The sequence below is a fragment of the Drosophila grimshawi genome, unplaced genomic scaffold (genome assembly GCF_018153295.1).
Source record: "Drosophila grimshawi isolate 15287-2541.00 unplaced genomic scaffold, ASM1815329v1 contig_311, whole genome shotgun sequence".
Lineage (NCBI taxonomy): Eukaryota > Metazoa > Arthropoda > Insecta > Diptera > Drosophilidae > Drosophila > Drosophila grimshawi.
In genome coordinates, this window is record NW_025063098.1 from 6,891,766 (window position 1) to 6,906,041 (window position 14,276).

General features: G+C 42.6%; 4 protein-coding genes across 7 annotated transcripts; all 4 read left to right on the top strand.

The window, feature by feature from the left end:
* The first annotated feature begins 265 nt into the window (after positions 1-265).
* LOC6563771 (triosephosphate isomerase) lies at positions 266-1,722 on the top strand. 4 transcript variants are annotated; one of them, XM_001990114.2, is made up of 3 exons: positions 266-379; positions 540-1,112; positions 1,169-1,722. In XM_001990114.2, the coding sequence occupies exons 1-3, from the start codon at positions 281-283 to the stop codon at positions 1,373-1,375; spliced, it is 879 nt and encodes a 292-aa protein (XP_001990150.2). In that variant the 5' UTR covers positions 266-280; the 3' UTR covers positions 1,376-1,722. The 4 variants fall into 4 exon arrangements, with proteins under 4 accessions (XP_001990150.2, XP_032593710.1, XP_032593711.1 ...); XM_032737819.1 differs by lacking the exon at positions 266-379 and adding an exon at positions 389-411; XM_032737820.1 differs by lacking the exon at positions 266-379 and adding an exon at positions 393-438.
* An 893-nt stretch (positions 1,723-2,615) lies between these two features.
* LOC6563770 lies at positions 2,616-5,905 on the top strand. The gene is made up of 3 exons (XM_001990113.2): positions 2,616-3,192; positions 3,508-4,650; positions 4,710-5,905. Exons 1-3 carry the CDS (start codon positions 2,765-2,767, stop codon positions 5,779-5,781), a joined length of 2,643 nt encoding a protein of 880 aa, XP_001990149.1. The 5' UTR covers positions 2,616-2,764; the 3' UTR covers positions 5,782-5,905.
* Positions 5,906-6,449: 544 nt separating this feature from the next.
* LOC6563768 lies at positions 6,450-13,882 on the top strand. The gene is made up of 9 exons (XM_032736981.2): positions 6,450-7,070; positions 7,279-7,418; positions 11,022-11,187; positions 11,239-11,538; positions 11,605-11,770; positions 11,828-11,959; positions 12,910-13,117; positions 13,219-13,453; positions 13,514-13,882. Exons 1-9 carry the CDS (start codon positions 6,554-6,556, stop codon positions 13,852-13,854), a joined length of 2,205 nt encoding a protein of 734 aa, XP_032592872.1. The 5' UTR covers positions 6,450-6,553; the 3' UTR covers positions 13,855-13,882.
* LOC122322513 lies at positions 7,476-9,793 on the top strand. The gene is made up of 2 exons (XM_043215081.1): positions 7,476-7,733; positions 7,791-9,793. Exons 1-2 carry the CDS (start codon positions 7,533-7,535, stop codon positions 9,693-9,695), a joined length of 2,106 nt encoding a protein of 701 aa, XP_043071016.1. The 5' UTR covers positions 7,476-7,532; the 3' UTR covers positions 9,696-9,793.
* Positions 13,883-14,276: the final 394 nt, after the last annotated feature.

Below are 14,276 nucleotides of genomic sequence, written 5' to 3' on the forward strand. Positions count from 1 at the left end.
TGCTTGAGCATGTATTTTTTCGTAGGGTTGTGTCTTTGCTAATTTTAAACATCATGTCAAAATAACTGCTTAGAGCAGGCATTGAATTTTATGTGTTACAGAAAAACCAAATATTTTTTAAACAATGTTTTTGGCTTGTACGAGGCAAAATAATTATTTCTGCAGCCAATTAATTAGCGCTCGAGAATTTGAAAGTAGCGTTGCTAGAGGTGCAAAGTTAGCAAAGAAGGAAATTATCATGGACAGAAACCCTACGCCAACTGACTTAACCCTAGACGCAATGAAGAGCGTTGTGTCGCAAGCTTTTTTGGGTAAATTCACAGCTGTTTTTCCAAAGCTTTTCAAGTGCCAATGGAAGACATATGAAGGTCAGAAGAAGGTTAGTTAGTACATCATTTGATTACGCTCGAGGTGGGTGCGTTTTTTTCAGCAAATAAAGTAAAAGCAAAAATCAAGCGACGATTCATCAATCAAAACCTTTTGCATATACTTAACAACATTATTATTAACTTTAATATATTCTGTTTTGCGGTGTGCAGCTCTTTGCGAATTTCAACACAGACTCAAACAACATGGCAAGCCGTCAATTTTGTGTGGGTGGCAACTGGAAGATGAACGGTGACCAAAAGTCAATTGCTGAAATCTGCAAGGTGCTCAGCGGTGCCGCTCTGGATCCCAGCACGCAGGTGGTCATCGGCTGCCCGGCCATCTATCTGATGCAGGTGCGCAATCTGCTGCCATGCAGCATCGGCGTTGCCGGCCAGAATTCCTATAAGGTCAGCAAGGGCGCCTTCACTGGCGAAATTTCACCCGCCATGCTCAAGGATGTTGGCGTCGAATGGGTCATTTTGGGCCATTCGGAGCGTCGCGCCATCTTCAATGAGTCGGACGAGCTAATTGCCGAGAAGGCTGAGCATGCTCTGGCCGAGGGCCTCAAAGTTATTGCCTGCATTGGCGAGTCACTGCAGGAGCGCGAGGCTGGAAAGACAAACGATGTGGTTGAGCGCCAGATGGCCGCCTATGCCAACAAAATCAAGGACTGGACAAATGTAGTCGTCGCCTACGAGCCCGTCTGGGCCATTGGCACCGGCAAGACAGCCACACCCGATCAGGTAAGTTGTTCCCTCTAAAAAAAATGCCATGTTATTAATAATTACCTTCTTATCAGGCCCAAGAGGTGCACGCCCATCTCAGGAAGTGGCTGGCTGAAAAGATCTCGCCGCAGGTGTCTGCCAGTCTGCGCATTCAGTACGGTGGCTCGGTGACCGGCGCCAATGCCAAGGAACTGGCCAAGAAGCCCGACATCGATGGTTTCCTTGTCGGTGGCGCATCGCTGAAGCCGGAGTTTGTCGATATCATCAATGCCCGCCAGTAAACTCGGCTTGGTCCACTCTGGACTGGTACAAAAGCAGCTAAGGAACTGCCTACCCCACGATTAATGAAGAACTTGTTAACCTGATAAGAAACTTATTGCATTACGCACACTTTTGGATATTGTTGTCGATCGCTTGAAGAAACTCAAAACGGATAGCGCTGGATAATAGTAGTAATCGAATGTAATTCAAAATTCTTTGTTCTCAAAAGTCACTAATTAATAATTTATTCATTTTTGTGGCACTCATAATAAATTTTGAGTAGCTACCATAGGATTATTTGAATTACACTCATTATATTTTAAAATTTGGACGCTAAGACCTCAATATAAATGTTAGAAAAAACCTATCTACAAATGAGTTTAATTTAGCTCTAAATGGGTTAATGTTTATCTGAATGTACTACTACACCCAGTAGATTAGTAATATTCTTGCTAATTTATTGCCCGTTCTCTGGTTGGACTCTGAACTTTCATATGATTAAATTAACTGATGTGTAGTTTCAACATTCTTAACAAAGTTATAATCACTTGTTATAAATGTGTTTGCTTTCTTCGGCGATTCATAATCCTTGAATGCAGTTCGATAGAACGATTCTAATGCATATTCTTCTTCGCAAATCGGTACGAAAATCGGATTTTGCCGAGCTTGAGGTATTATTCTGTTAACAGTGTAATTTGCAACATAGAGTTTATTCTTAACCCTGAAAGTATGCTTTGCAATTGTTGTTTTGCTCAAACGATGTTTAAACATCGATGATGATCATCGACTATTGGCATTTGCGTGTGACTTAATGTGTGCCAACAAAATAAAAAACAATTTCAATTAATTTCTTGTATTTATTTAAGAATTTTTTCCTATTGTTATTTCAATTTTTCGCAGCATTCGTGCAATTTCTATATAAAAATCGGCTTATGTATTTATTATGTATTCTCGTATAAAATTCATCATTAGTATTCTCAAATTGAAATTCTTATTGAACACACAATGCATGCCAATAAAATTAAATGCTAAATGCAGTTAATTTTGAAGCTACAGAGGGAGTCGATCGTTAAAATGTTGGGTAGCAACAATAATTATATTAAATTTATTTTAAAATTTAATTTATTTTAAAAGACTTTAGGCAGGACTTCTTCAAGCCAGACACTTCCGATATGGGCAATTGTACTTCTGATAAACTTAGTTTCTGATCAACTTAGCAGCCTTCTCGAGCTTTGACAGTTCTGTTATCCATTTTACAATACACTCATATTTATTAAGCTACAAATTTTACTCAAATGCAAATTTTCAAAATATTTTACAAAATTGTAAATTGTAATTGCTAAATTGTGGAAACTAGTGACGAAAACTCATTCTGAATTTTAAGAATTGACTAATAAAAAAATACTATTATGCAGCCTTTAAAACAGAACTATTCGTTCGACATCATTGTGACTAAATCAAGTCTACAGCCCAACGATGCCCAGGAGAGTACTAATCCGTTCAAGTATTGTATTCGGCTTTTTAACAGTTCTATAGATGTGCCCCCAAATCGACTGTTCGTTAAGCATTTTCCATCTTCCTCATTGGGAGAGTTCGTTGCGAGTCCCTGTGAGCTCGTCGGTTCTCTCAGCGAAAGGGGTATTAGCGTAACCATATACGAGAATGACGAAATGCTCGGTTGCGGCAACTGCAAGTTATCCCCGTCGCTCCTGCGCAGGCTAGCAGATCAGACATTCAGTGTCAATGAGGTGGTCCCTGTCCTGTTGGAGAATAACAAGAAGCGTGTAGCTGAACTAGATCTTAATATCAAATTCAGCTCTACCCAGCCAGATCTTGAGTAAGTAAAGTAACCCAGATTGAACAACTTGTTCAACTTTTATTTTGCTTACTAATGCGAAAAAAAATTACTGCAAGAGTCAAATATTTTTAATAGCATTTATTTTTCAAAATTCCACTTCATAAAAAGATCATTACAATATATTTCAATGATATTTAAAAGCTTAAGCTATCAAATAAGATTAAAAACATGTCAGTTAAAATAAACTGAAACAATTTAGTTCATTTTAATTTTAATTTTTCTTTGTTTGCCCTGCGAAGCCATTAAACTACCAATATTGTTCTAATTAATTGAATTTCTGAATCCCGATTATAGCACTCGCTTATTGCCATTTGGTTGTTATGATGTATGTCGACCGCTGGACAAGTCAGTCAATCCGCGTGACGTCATTTTCACCTTGGGACGCTCCCACAGATGCGCGGCGACGACGTGCATCACAGACGAGCGCCTGATGTCTCATGCCGGAGCACCCTTCACCTGCATGCACAAAAAGATTGAACCAACTGGTAAGGAATGTAGTTGCATGGTAAAGGGCGTTAAGCCGCCACCAGAGCTGGATGCCGCCAAGGAGCAGGAGCGTAAGCTGCTCAAGAAGCTGCTCGTCGATCTGGAGATTGACAAGGAGAAAGTGCCCACGCCACCGTCTGGATATGAGCGTTCCCGCCAATACAAACGCCGCAAAGGCCACTCGAGCAGCGGTAGCAACTCGTATCATTCCATCGACAGCTGTTTGGATCCAGAAGTGAGGGATGAGAGACAGATACAGGAGTTGGAACTGGCACACAAACACGCACTGGGCGAGTGTCCAGTAATTAAAGCACCGAAAGTGAATGGCGTCAAGTATACGCCCCCACAGATCTGTCCGGTCTGCCAAGCGAACATCACCTGGCTGCCCAGAGTCTCCGCCTGTCCCTACTGTGGCTACAAGCACTACGAGATGGAGCCGGACAGTGAGCAGCCCTTTGATGAGACGGCCACAGCTGCAGAGATTGTGAACAATCACTTTCTTAATACCCGTGGCGAACAAAAGCGTTCCTCATCTCCATTACCTGTCAGTCTGACGTCCAAGGAGTGCACCTGTAAACAGGTTCAACGTCTTTGCACAAGATGTCGCGTTCAGGAACTATGCAGCACCACCAAGCTGCAATCGAAACTGCAGCCCAAGTCGGAGACAGTGAAGAAGGCGCCATCGACGACATCGCAACGATGCAAGGAGCTGGTGAAGATCTTTACAGAGATGCGTAATTTTTACAGCGACAAGAAGCTGGATAACAAGGCGATGACTGATAAACTCCTCAAAGATTGCGACAAGGAGTGTCGCAAGGGCGCGAAGAAGAAGCGCCATCGGCACACATGTGTCATGAAGAAGGCGCTCAAGGATCTGGAGAAAATCTATCCGAGTAAAAAACCAAAAGCGAAAAGTCAAAAGAAAAAAAAGCGACGTGTTAAATCAAAGCGGTAAGATTCTGCATAAAATAAAAGTAAAGATTCAATTCAATAATCTCCACTGCATTTAGATACACGTTTCTTGTGCGCAAGGACAATCTTCGACCAGAGGTAAAAACGCATCACAGTTGCGCTCGTGAGTTAGGCAGGGTGCCCTGCCACATGGGTTGGCTGTGGACCGCGAGCGAGCTGGGGCGGCACAGATGCTGGAAGCCCGGTGCCATCAAGAAACCCATACGCGAGATAATGGCCTATTTTCTGAGGGATTATCCGGCAGACAGAGTCGTCCAGTCACGCTTCCATTACCGTCGCCAGCTGAATCAGAATGCGGCTGATAACAAGGAACCCCTAATTCAGCATCCCACGCTGCACATAACCAAGCATCGTGATGAATATGTCGTCACTCTCAGACCTCTCAAGGAACCCAAGACGCTAGCTAAGGCCGCCAATCCGTATGAGAACATGAAACCAGTTGTCTTTCGCATCTGCAAGGATCCAATTGCCATGGGAAAACGGAACATCAAGCTGGCTCTCAAAGAGCGGGGTTATCCTGTGTGCACCTGCAAGCAGACAGTTTCCAAGTGCCACTGTCGCAGTCATATCGATAAAAAGATCTTTGCCCAAGATGTGAAGATGCTCAGCGAGGAGCAGGGATGGACAGACATAGGCGACACCTTCACCTACTCCGATCTCAGTGATAGTGACAGCGATGACGAACTGGAATTCGGAGTTACTCCACCGGCGGGTATCGTTAAACCTGAGCGTCTCAGGAAACCCGATCGCGTTAACTGCGAGACGCAGTACAACGAGAATGACTGGGCCATGCCCACCATGTATCCCCATCCGGCCAGTGCCCTGGTACAGTACGGCGGCTGTGTAACTGGGGAACGCAAGAATCGCTTCCCTTGGATTCTGGGCAAGGGCTATGTGCATCGGGAGCCCAAGCCAGCCAAGAAGATTAACAAACCAAAACAGAAAAAGAAAACGAAATCGAGACTCAAGGGTGGTTTTGACGGTGCTTTCCAACATGAATACACTCAGTATTCAGATATACAGCAACCCACAAATGATTGGCACAGGTCAAACCAAGAGCCAAGTCACAAATTCTATAATTATAATAATGGACCGATGCATATTTATTGAAAGAAAATTAACCAAAAATATGTTTTGTCAAATTTGAAAAATCCACATAAAAAGTTTGTATTAGCTCCATTTTAACCATGAAATTAGATGTGGCTGGATTAAATGGTCTGTGATTTTAATATAATTACTCTTATGTTTAATTTAATTCGGTGCATTGCTATAAATATATATAGAACGTGTGTTGACTGAAAATCTTATTCTGTGATTGAAATATTACCCAAATCTAAGGTATTTGGTTGCAGCAAAATTCCTTAATAGACAAATTTTATTATTAGTTTATTAGCTATATTGTTCAATGTGATTTCCACGTCTTTTTTTAATGTTATAAAGCATATTTTAACAAATCTTTCAATTCAAAATTAAATACAAAGTGTTCACAAAACAATTAAAAAAGGAAATCTAAAATACAAAACCAATCGTAGACTAAATTTTATTCAATTCTTGAAAAGGGTTAATACGCTCATATCCGGATAAGTCAAAGGCCCAAGGTGCAAAATAATATTTATTCGATAAGATAAATGTACTAAAATGTAATCCTTATTATAACAGAAAATTAACTTGAATCAAAGTGTGCCTTGCTTAGTCTCAATTCTAAAACCCATTTCGATTGGCATTTTAATCATACTCTATTGAAATTTCAACGCGTTGGCTTCCAGGCTCGAGCGGATAAAAATTTACAGCATTTGAAATTAGTTTTGTGTATTTTGTTTTGAAATTAATTGTGCAAATAGCGAAATAACACCTCATAGTCAGCTTAATTTATTGTCAAACAATGGCCATGTCACCATGTTGTTGGGCAACCAACGAATTGTCCAGGGATAAGGAGAACTACATACGTTGCTCAACCACACCGAAACCACAGGTGGATGACGGCAAACGGAATAAAAAGGGTAAAAAGGACAAGGATATGTGCTGCTCGGCAGCTTTTCGTTTGCAACAGGCCAAGGATGCTGAACAAGATGTGAATGCACAAATTGACCTGCAATGTGCACCCAAGGGCAAAAAAGGCAAGAAGACCAAAGCCAATCGGGATCGCTTTCGCTGCTTCACAGCGAACATGGTCTGCTTAAAGCTCTACATGCCCGGTCGGGACTTCGAGCGTCCGGATAAACTGAAGATCACAGCCAACATTTGCAAGGGCTGCAAGCCAGTCATGTGCGCCGATCGCATCAATGTCAACTGCATGCCAGCCGAGCCGAGCGCCCGATTCAGCATGCTCGCCGAGTGCCTGGACAAGGAACTGTCGGAGGGCATCAGCCTATCCGTAACATATATGAAGCGAGAGATCGGTAGGTTGACAAAACGGAGTTGTAGATATTCTTTGTCGTGAAGAGAAGTTGCGTATTGGCTTATTGGCTATCCGATAAATCTTGGTAGAAATCGCATTTTATTTTTTAAATATAATTATGTAGTTCCCGAAGCAACAATCATTCGAAAATTCCCTGAATTTTGAACTTTGGCACTAATGCAGATATATTTATCAATACTGTCGCTTAGGTCGTGGATGCTACGTCTTGCCCGACTCAGTCATACTACGGATGATAAACAGGTTTGAGGAGGTCGTCCACACTGCTGAAGTGGAGCTGACCTGCAATGGCTGCACCGTGGGCATGTGTACGGTACGGCTCTCGATGATCATGCAAAGCCAGACCATTGAGTAAGTAAGCTCCAATGCCTGGGGGTGCCCAGGGGAGCCTGGGGGGTGCCCAGGGGAGCCTGGGGGCCAACTTAGAAATTCAATAGAGTACTTAATGGACACGGCAATGGACCTTTGCAGCAGTGATGGGGACGACAACGATTGCTTTGACGATCCGATGGCTACGATGGAGGACAATTCACAGAGCGGTTGCACTTCCTCCGATCCGTGTCAAGGTTTTGGCACCTTAGAGACTCCGTCCGGAGATGATTCCTGCTCCGACTCCAATAGTAGGAGACACCTAGGTGGCACTGGGGTAAGTCGTTGAAATTATTTCAGGTAAATATCGGACGATTTGAGCATTTGATTGCAGCCATCAGCCAAGATGGTCGACGTGGCTGGACCCTATTCCATCTACAGCTGTGATCATCAAGATGATGGCTGCATAAGAATTGATGCAATTCCTAACCCAGGTGGGCAATTCGCATTTCCTGCCAGATCGCATTTGGGTGAGGGCAACACAAATCGAATGTGTCCGCAGATCTCGGCTCCGGAACTGAAACAGATGGGGATGAAGCGTGGACGCGACTGTCCCATGTGCAAGGAGGATGTTTCGTGGCTGCCACAGATCGCAGCTTGTCCTCATTGCGGCTACAAGCCACTGCCCATTTTCGAGGAGAAAGTCTACAATGAGGATGCCACCGCCAATGATATTCTCGTTGACTTCTTCGAGAACCTTGGCCCTGACTTCGACTCTGTAAGTGGCTGCCCCAACGCCGGTGAAAACCAGCAGCCATCCGACATGAAGACGGAGGAGGCCTTCGAGGCGATTGTGCAGGATTACACTGCTCTCAAGCATAGCATCAAGAAGTGCCACAGTGCCCAGCCCTGTGCAAGTGCAGCTAAACCTCCGCCTAAGAAGTCAGCTACAGATTTATTCACCATATTTACGGAGCTGAAGAAGATCTGCGGCGGTGCTGACGCCGATGCGGATAAGAAGAATAAGATTAAGGAAATTTGCCAGGAAGCCTGCAAACTGGCTAAGGTCTCCAAGAAACGAATTGGCAGTAAATCACCATCAAAAATTTCCGATTGTTGTGCAGAGCTCAAGAGGCGTCATAAGCAAAAGAAAGCACACGGATCACCGTGGAATTCAAGGCTATATGGGCCAGTGGAAACGTTGAATCATCCACGGAAAGGACATGCCCATTGCTACGAATATGAGAGCAAGGTGCCCGCCCACATGGGTTGGCTGTGGACACACAATCCACTGGCACAGCATCCAGGCTGGCGCCCCGGTGCCATACGCCGTTCCATACGGGTTCTGATGGGCTACTTCCTCAAGGACTTTCCAGTTGATAGTATGCCCATCTCAAAGTACAAATCGTATCACAATCAGAAACCAGCAAAGCCAGATAATCACAGCGAAAAGCCAGAGGATTTGGTGCAGGTTCCCACTCTGCACATTGAGAAGAAGAACGACGAGTATATTATCACGCTGCGTCCCCTAAAGGATGCGGCATCATTGAAACGGGCTGCCAATCCGTATGCAAAAATGAAACCGGTGCAGTTTCGCATCGTGAAGAACCCGCAGCTGAAACAGGTGCGCGAAATGAAACGATGCCTGAAGAAGATGGGCTTCAGCAAGTGTACCTGCCACAGGCCCGTGATGCGGTGTTACTGCCGCAGCTTCGTCGATAAGAAGCTCCTCGTCGATGAGGTGCAGCGCCAGTGCCGCGAACGAGAGATGGTCAATTGTGAAAATGAACTGGTTCTCTCCGACACCACAGACAGCGAGGCGGAATTTGATTTTGGGGTCACTCCACCGGCTGGACTGATGAAGCCGGAACGACTGAAGACGACCGATGTGACGCACCAGGAGTCGCAATACAATGAGAATGATTGGGCAATGCCCACAATGTATCCGCATCCGCCCAACGCCAATGTCCAGTATGGTGGCTGTGTTATGGGCGAGCGCAAAGGCCGATTCCCCTGGATCTTTGGCAAGGGCTACGTGCATCGTAAGCCAAAGCCACCTATTATGCGTAATCCACCCAAGAAGAAGCCAAAGCGAGCATTTCCCGGGGCACCTCTGTCACGCGAGAAGGGTGGCCACAATAGCAATGCTCCAATCCAGCCATTCACAGAGAATCCTCTTTATGATGATAGGCAGCAGCGTCTAAATCGAGCCGCTTATCCACCAACAACCAAACAGTTCCAACAGCAACAAAAACAAACAGTTGTGAAGAAAGTGCATTTTGCAGAGGAAAATGACTAAGGCCTTCCAAATTTTCAACTTTGAGCTTTGATATTTTTACATTTTATTTAAATTTCAGAAAGTAACAATAAATACGAACGATTTTTTAATTTAACGAATTATTACATTTTGTTGTGAAACAAAATTAGGAAGAAAAAAAAGAATGGAGGAATGGATATCTCAAATTAAGTTAAGAATATTAAGAATAGATTGCAGTAGTTTAAATTGAGGCAAAGAATTGAATAGGATATGCATAAGAAAAGATTTAAATCTCATTAGGCAACAGTTATAATTAAGTATTTCACAGGAAATCTTACTTATTAATTGTGTGTAGTAATTAAATTGACTTGCTAGAAGATAGGACATATTAAGTTAAGATAGGATTGGTTGCAACACGTGTTTGTATTTAGCTTCTGATTACTTTTAATTTGTTTTTTAGGAAATAATCGTATATTTCGAAGAGTTGAAAAACAAAAGAAATTTATTTCTTTGTTCTTGACTACAAAATGACTAATGTGCATATTGGAATTTGACATATGCAAAGTGTCTGTCTGCAAAGTATCTGTGTGCAAAAGTACAGATTGCAACCAGATTATGCAAGCATAAAGTCTTCTGACTCATAAAGTCTTTTGACTCTTACTTGGTGCAAAATCATTGGCACTCATTTGATGCAAATGCTTAGAGTTAACCTTGCTTGAGGCCCACAAAGCAAATACTTCCTCATTTGCAGTTGGCAACATTTTATTACCCAACTGCCATTGGTTGCATAAAATGTTGTTAATTTTTTGGAAAATGGTTTGTTTATCTGAACTTTGTGTCGCAGCGATGATATAACAATAACACTTTGTGGCACATACAATTACGCAAATACACATAGCGTTTTTCCACGCAATAAATTAATAATTTTGTTTGTCATTCGTGGCGCTCTGTTGATGCCACAAAACGATCTGTCAAGATTCACAATCTGGCTGGTATTTCCCTACATATTTTCTTAAACTTTAAACCATCAGCTAAGCAAATAGAAACTGTCTTGCTTTGCTTATCTACATGTCATAATCCAGTTGATCTGTGCCACATTATAACCTACCTCAAGGCGTTGAAAATCTCACTTCATATTTGAGTTATAGTTGTAATGAATTTGTCGCATCGTATCTTGATGGCAAACGCATGAGGCATGAAATTCATATAGCACTTAGATGACATTACATACGGAGCTTCGAGTACTTGATTTGGCTGACTCTACAAAGAGTTGTCCAATTGCGCGAGCTGCGCTCAGTGACAATCGAAGCGCCCAGCGAGCAGCACGTGGCAGCAGCTCCCAAAATGCGTCACAATTTGGCCTGCAACTTGGGCCTGCTGAGCATCTTCTTCTGGCTCGGGAACGATGAAAGCGCCGCCGGCAGTTCCAATCCCAATTATATCGATTACTACCATGGCAATGCGAGCGCAAAGATGCTGCGTTTCCATGACTTTGAGCCGCGGCCAAGAACTAACGCTGAGAATAGCGGAGGAGGTGGAGGACAAGGACGAGGACGAAGAGGAGGAGCGGGAGGAGGAGGAGGAGGAAGTCGTGAGGGGCGTGGCTTTCATTTCAGCGAAAGTGGCGAGGATGTCAGCGTGGAGATGGAGTTCATTGTGCCCTTCTTTCGTATACCGGTCAAGCGGAGCATGAAGCTGGCCCGTGATGCTGTCCATGGCTTACTTAATCTGCACACTGGAGCACTGCTCAACACAGCTGTCGTTGTGGGCGCTGGCGCCATCATTGCGGCAATTGTGCGTCTCGTTCTGGCGCCCATGGTATTCACCTCCATTGGCAATGGGTTTGGCTATAATGCCAAGCAGTTTGATGACACCCCAAAGAGCAGTCGAGGCAGTGAGTACAACCAATCTGCTGAAAGTAAAACAAATCTAATCCCGTCCCTTCTTCTAGTGCGTAGTTTGACGCAGGTGCTGGAGTCGCAGCTGGACGAGCACAGCATTGATGTCTCCGTCTGTGCCCAGCGTGCCATCTGTCATTACTTGCAACGTAATGCGGCACAACTGCAGAACAATCAGAGCACACCAAGTCCGGCCAGGCTCATTGATGTGCTGGCCAAGTAGCTTAACCATTTTGATAGCCAAACATGTATCACAGCTTATCCTCCCTCTTGCAGCTCTCGCTGGCTGGACTCTCTGCTCAATGGCACAGCGGTCTTCAGCGCCATTGATGTGGCACGCAGCAGTCGCAGCAACTGTAAGCACATCTATCGCAGTTGCAGGTGGCCACTATTTCAAGGCGAAGGCATGTGGCACAGCTCTTGGCCCAATATTTTACAATATTTTAACGGACAATTGTTTGTTTGATTTAATTTAATTGTTAATTATTTATTTATTGTTCCTACTAAGTGTTAATAAACCATTATAATTTTATAAGACAAATTTATTTTCACAAATGCATGAAACATGTTTTTTATTCGACAAATAATTACCAAGAAATTGCATTTATTAAACGGTTGGGATTCTTGAGAAATATACAAATCAAAAATATAATATATTAATTCGAAAATTGCCCACAACAAATAGCGCTAATTTAACATGAACTAATAATTTATATACAAAATGAAATAAATATTTCGTACTAATTAAAAATAATTAAATAGTATTTCAAGGGAATCATGGAAATCGATTTAATTTTTGTTGCATACAAACTGAATTTTCAAATATTATTTTTAATTATTAATGCAAGGAAATCATGGAAATCGTATCAATTATTTTTAAGTTGTAAATATTTAAATTCTTAAATATATAATTAAATAACCAACGTTACACACATATTTATTGATTATCTAATTTCCGTGCGCTTTTTATTGTATTAATGGAAATGTAAATATCATAATCATTATCATTATGGGAATTTTCACCGGATAGACTCCAAATGTAGCATTTGCAAACATTGACAGCTGTTTCCTCAAACAAATCGCATCGCACCTTATCCCAATTGTGGCTTGCGTCACGCATGCGCCACACGCGACTCGCAACTCGCAACAGCCATTTGTGTGGCAGCGACTGAACAAATTATCACAGCCAAGAGGCAACGAAGCGTCGACTGGCAAATTTCGGCGACGAAACGTAACTAAACTGGGCATAGCAAACACAATGGGTTTTAAATCTGTGGCAGCCACCCAACGAAGCAGACCTAAAAGGACGGAAGCATGCAGCACTTATACCAAACCTTATCCATCTTCATCCTGGCCAGTTGCGTGGCGATTTGGGCGGCCAGCGAGAAGGAGGCAGAAACTAGCTCTAGTTCCACAACTGCTTCGAAATGGAAGGAGCAAAAAAATGTGCAAAGACTGCGTCTAATATCCTTTGACACTGTTGATAAGGACATTGCCCTGGGTCTGAACTATCTGATGCCATTTGTCGAGGTGCCCGTCAAGCGGAAACGAAACGCACCACCCAGAGTAATTAAAAACGAATTGAATATTCATATTGATTTATTTGATAATAAGAAAGAAAAATATTTTTTTAGACTTCGCCTTAAAAATCGTTTTATTGTTTTCAGCCACTTGTCATTGTGAATTCCGCAGCCATCTTCAGTTGTGGTTTACTTGCTGCCAGCGGACTGATCGTAGGTCATTTGATACGTAGCATGAGTCTGGAGAACATTGTGCCGGATTCAAAATCGGAGCAGTCTTCCAACCACAAAGCACGCAGCCTACTCGATGAGGAGCAGAATTTTCTGCAGCTATTCGATAACTTTAAGCTGGTTTATCGCAATACAAGCGGCGATCGTGTGGGTAAGTTTCTAAACTTCAGATTACTCCATGTGATTCACGCTGAACACCGATCCTCTGCAGAGACCGGGCTGCCCAGCTTAATCGTCACCATGGAGCGCACATTTCTGGAGAACGACATCAATCTGCCCGTTTGCCTCCTCAAGTCAATTTGTGCGCTCACTCACAAGGCTGGGGAAAAAGTGCGCGGTGGCATTGCATCGGATGTGGAGCTGATGCTCGATGGCGTCATCAGCTGGTCCTGGCTAATGTCCTGGTTGGAGCAGTCGGCGCTTCGAGACGCCATTGAAGCGGGCCGCGTAGCTGCCCCAGAATATTGCAACATCAAGTATCCACGCTGCAAGTGGACAGCGCCCGAAGAACAACTCTTGCATTTGATGCACAATAATGTGCAATTTAAATAAATTTAGTAACTAAATCAATGGAACTAAGTTCGGGACATAGTGAATTGAAAATATATGCGATCTAGTGGCTAAAAAAAATATTTAAAAAACATAGTGGAACTATTAAAAATAATGCGGCCTTGTCCCAATTCAAATCCTATTAAAAAATATTTTAAAGAGCCAGACAGAACTGGTTCTCAGAAAACAAAAAACAATTGCCAAAAACAGTGAATCTCTTTTAAAATAATTTATTCAGTTACACATTACTTATATATATTAAGAATATTTGAATAGAAATTTGACCCATTGCTATTTTTAAAAAAATTGTATAAAATGCATGAGAAATATAATTACTTCAATTCATAAATAATTGCATAAAATCCTTCCTTTTTTGTGTTTAATTTAAGTTACAAATTATGTGAAACTAAAAACAGATTTTAATC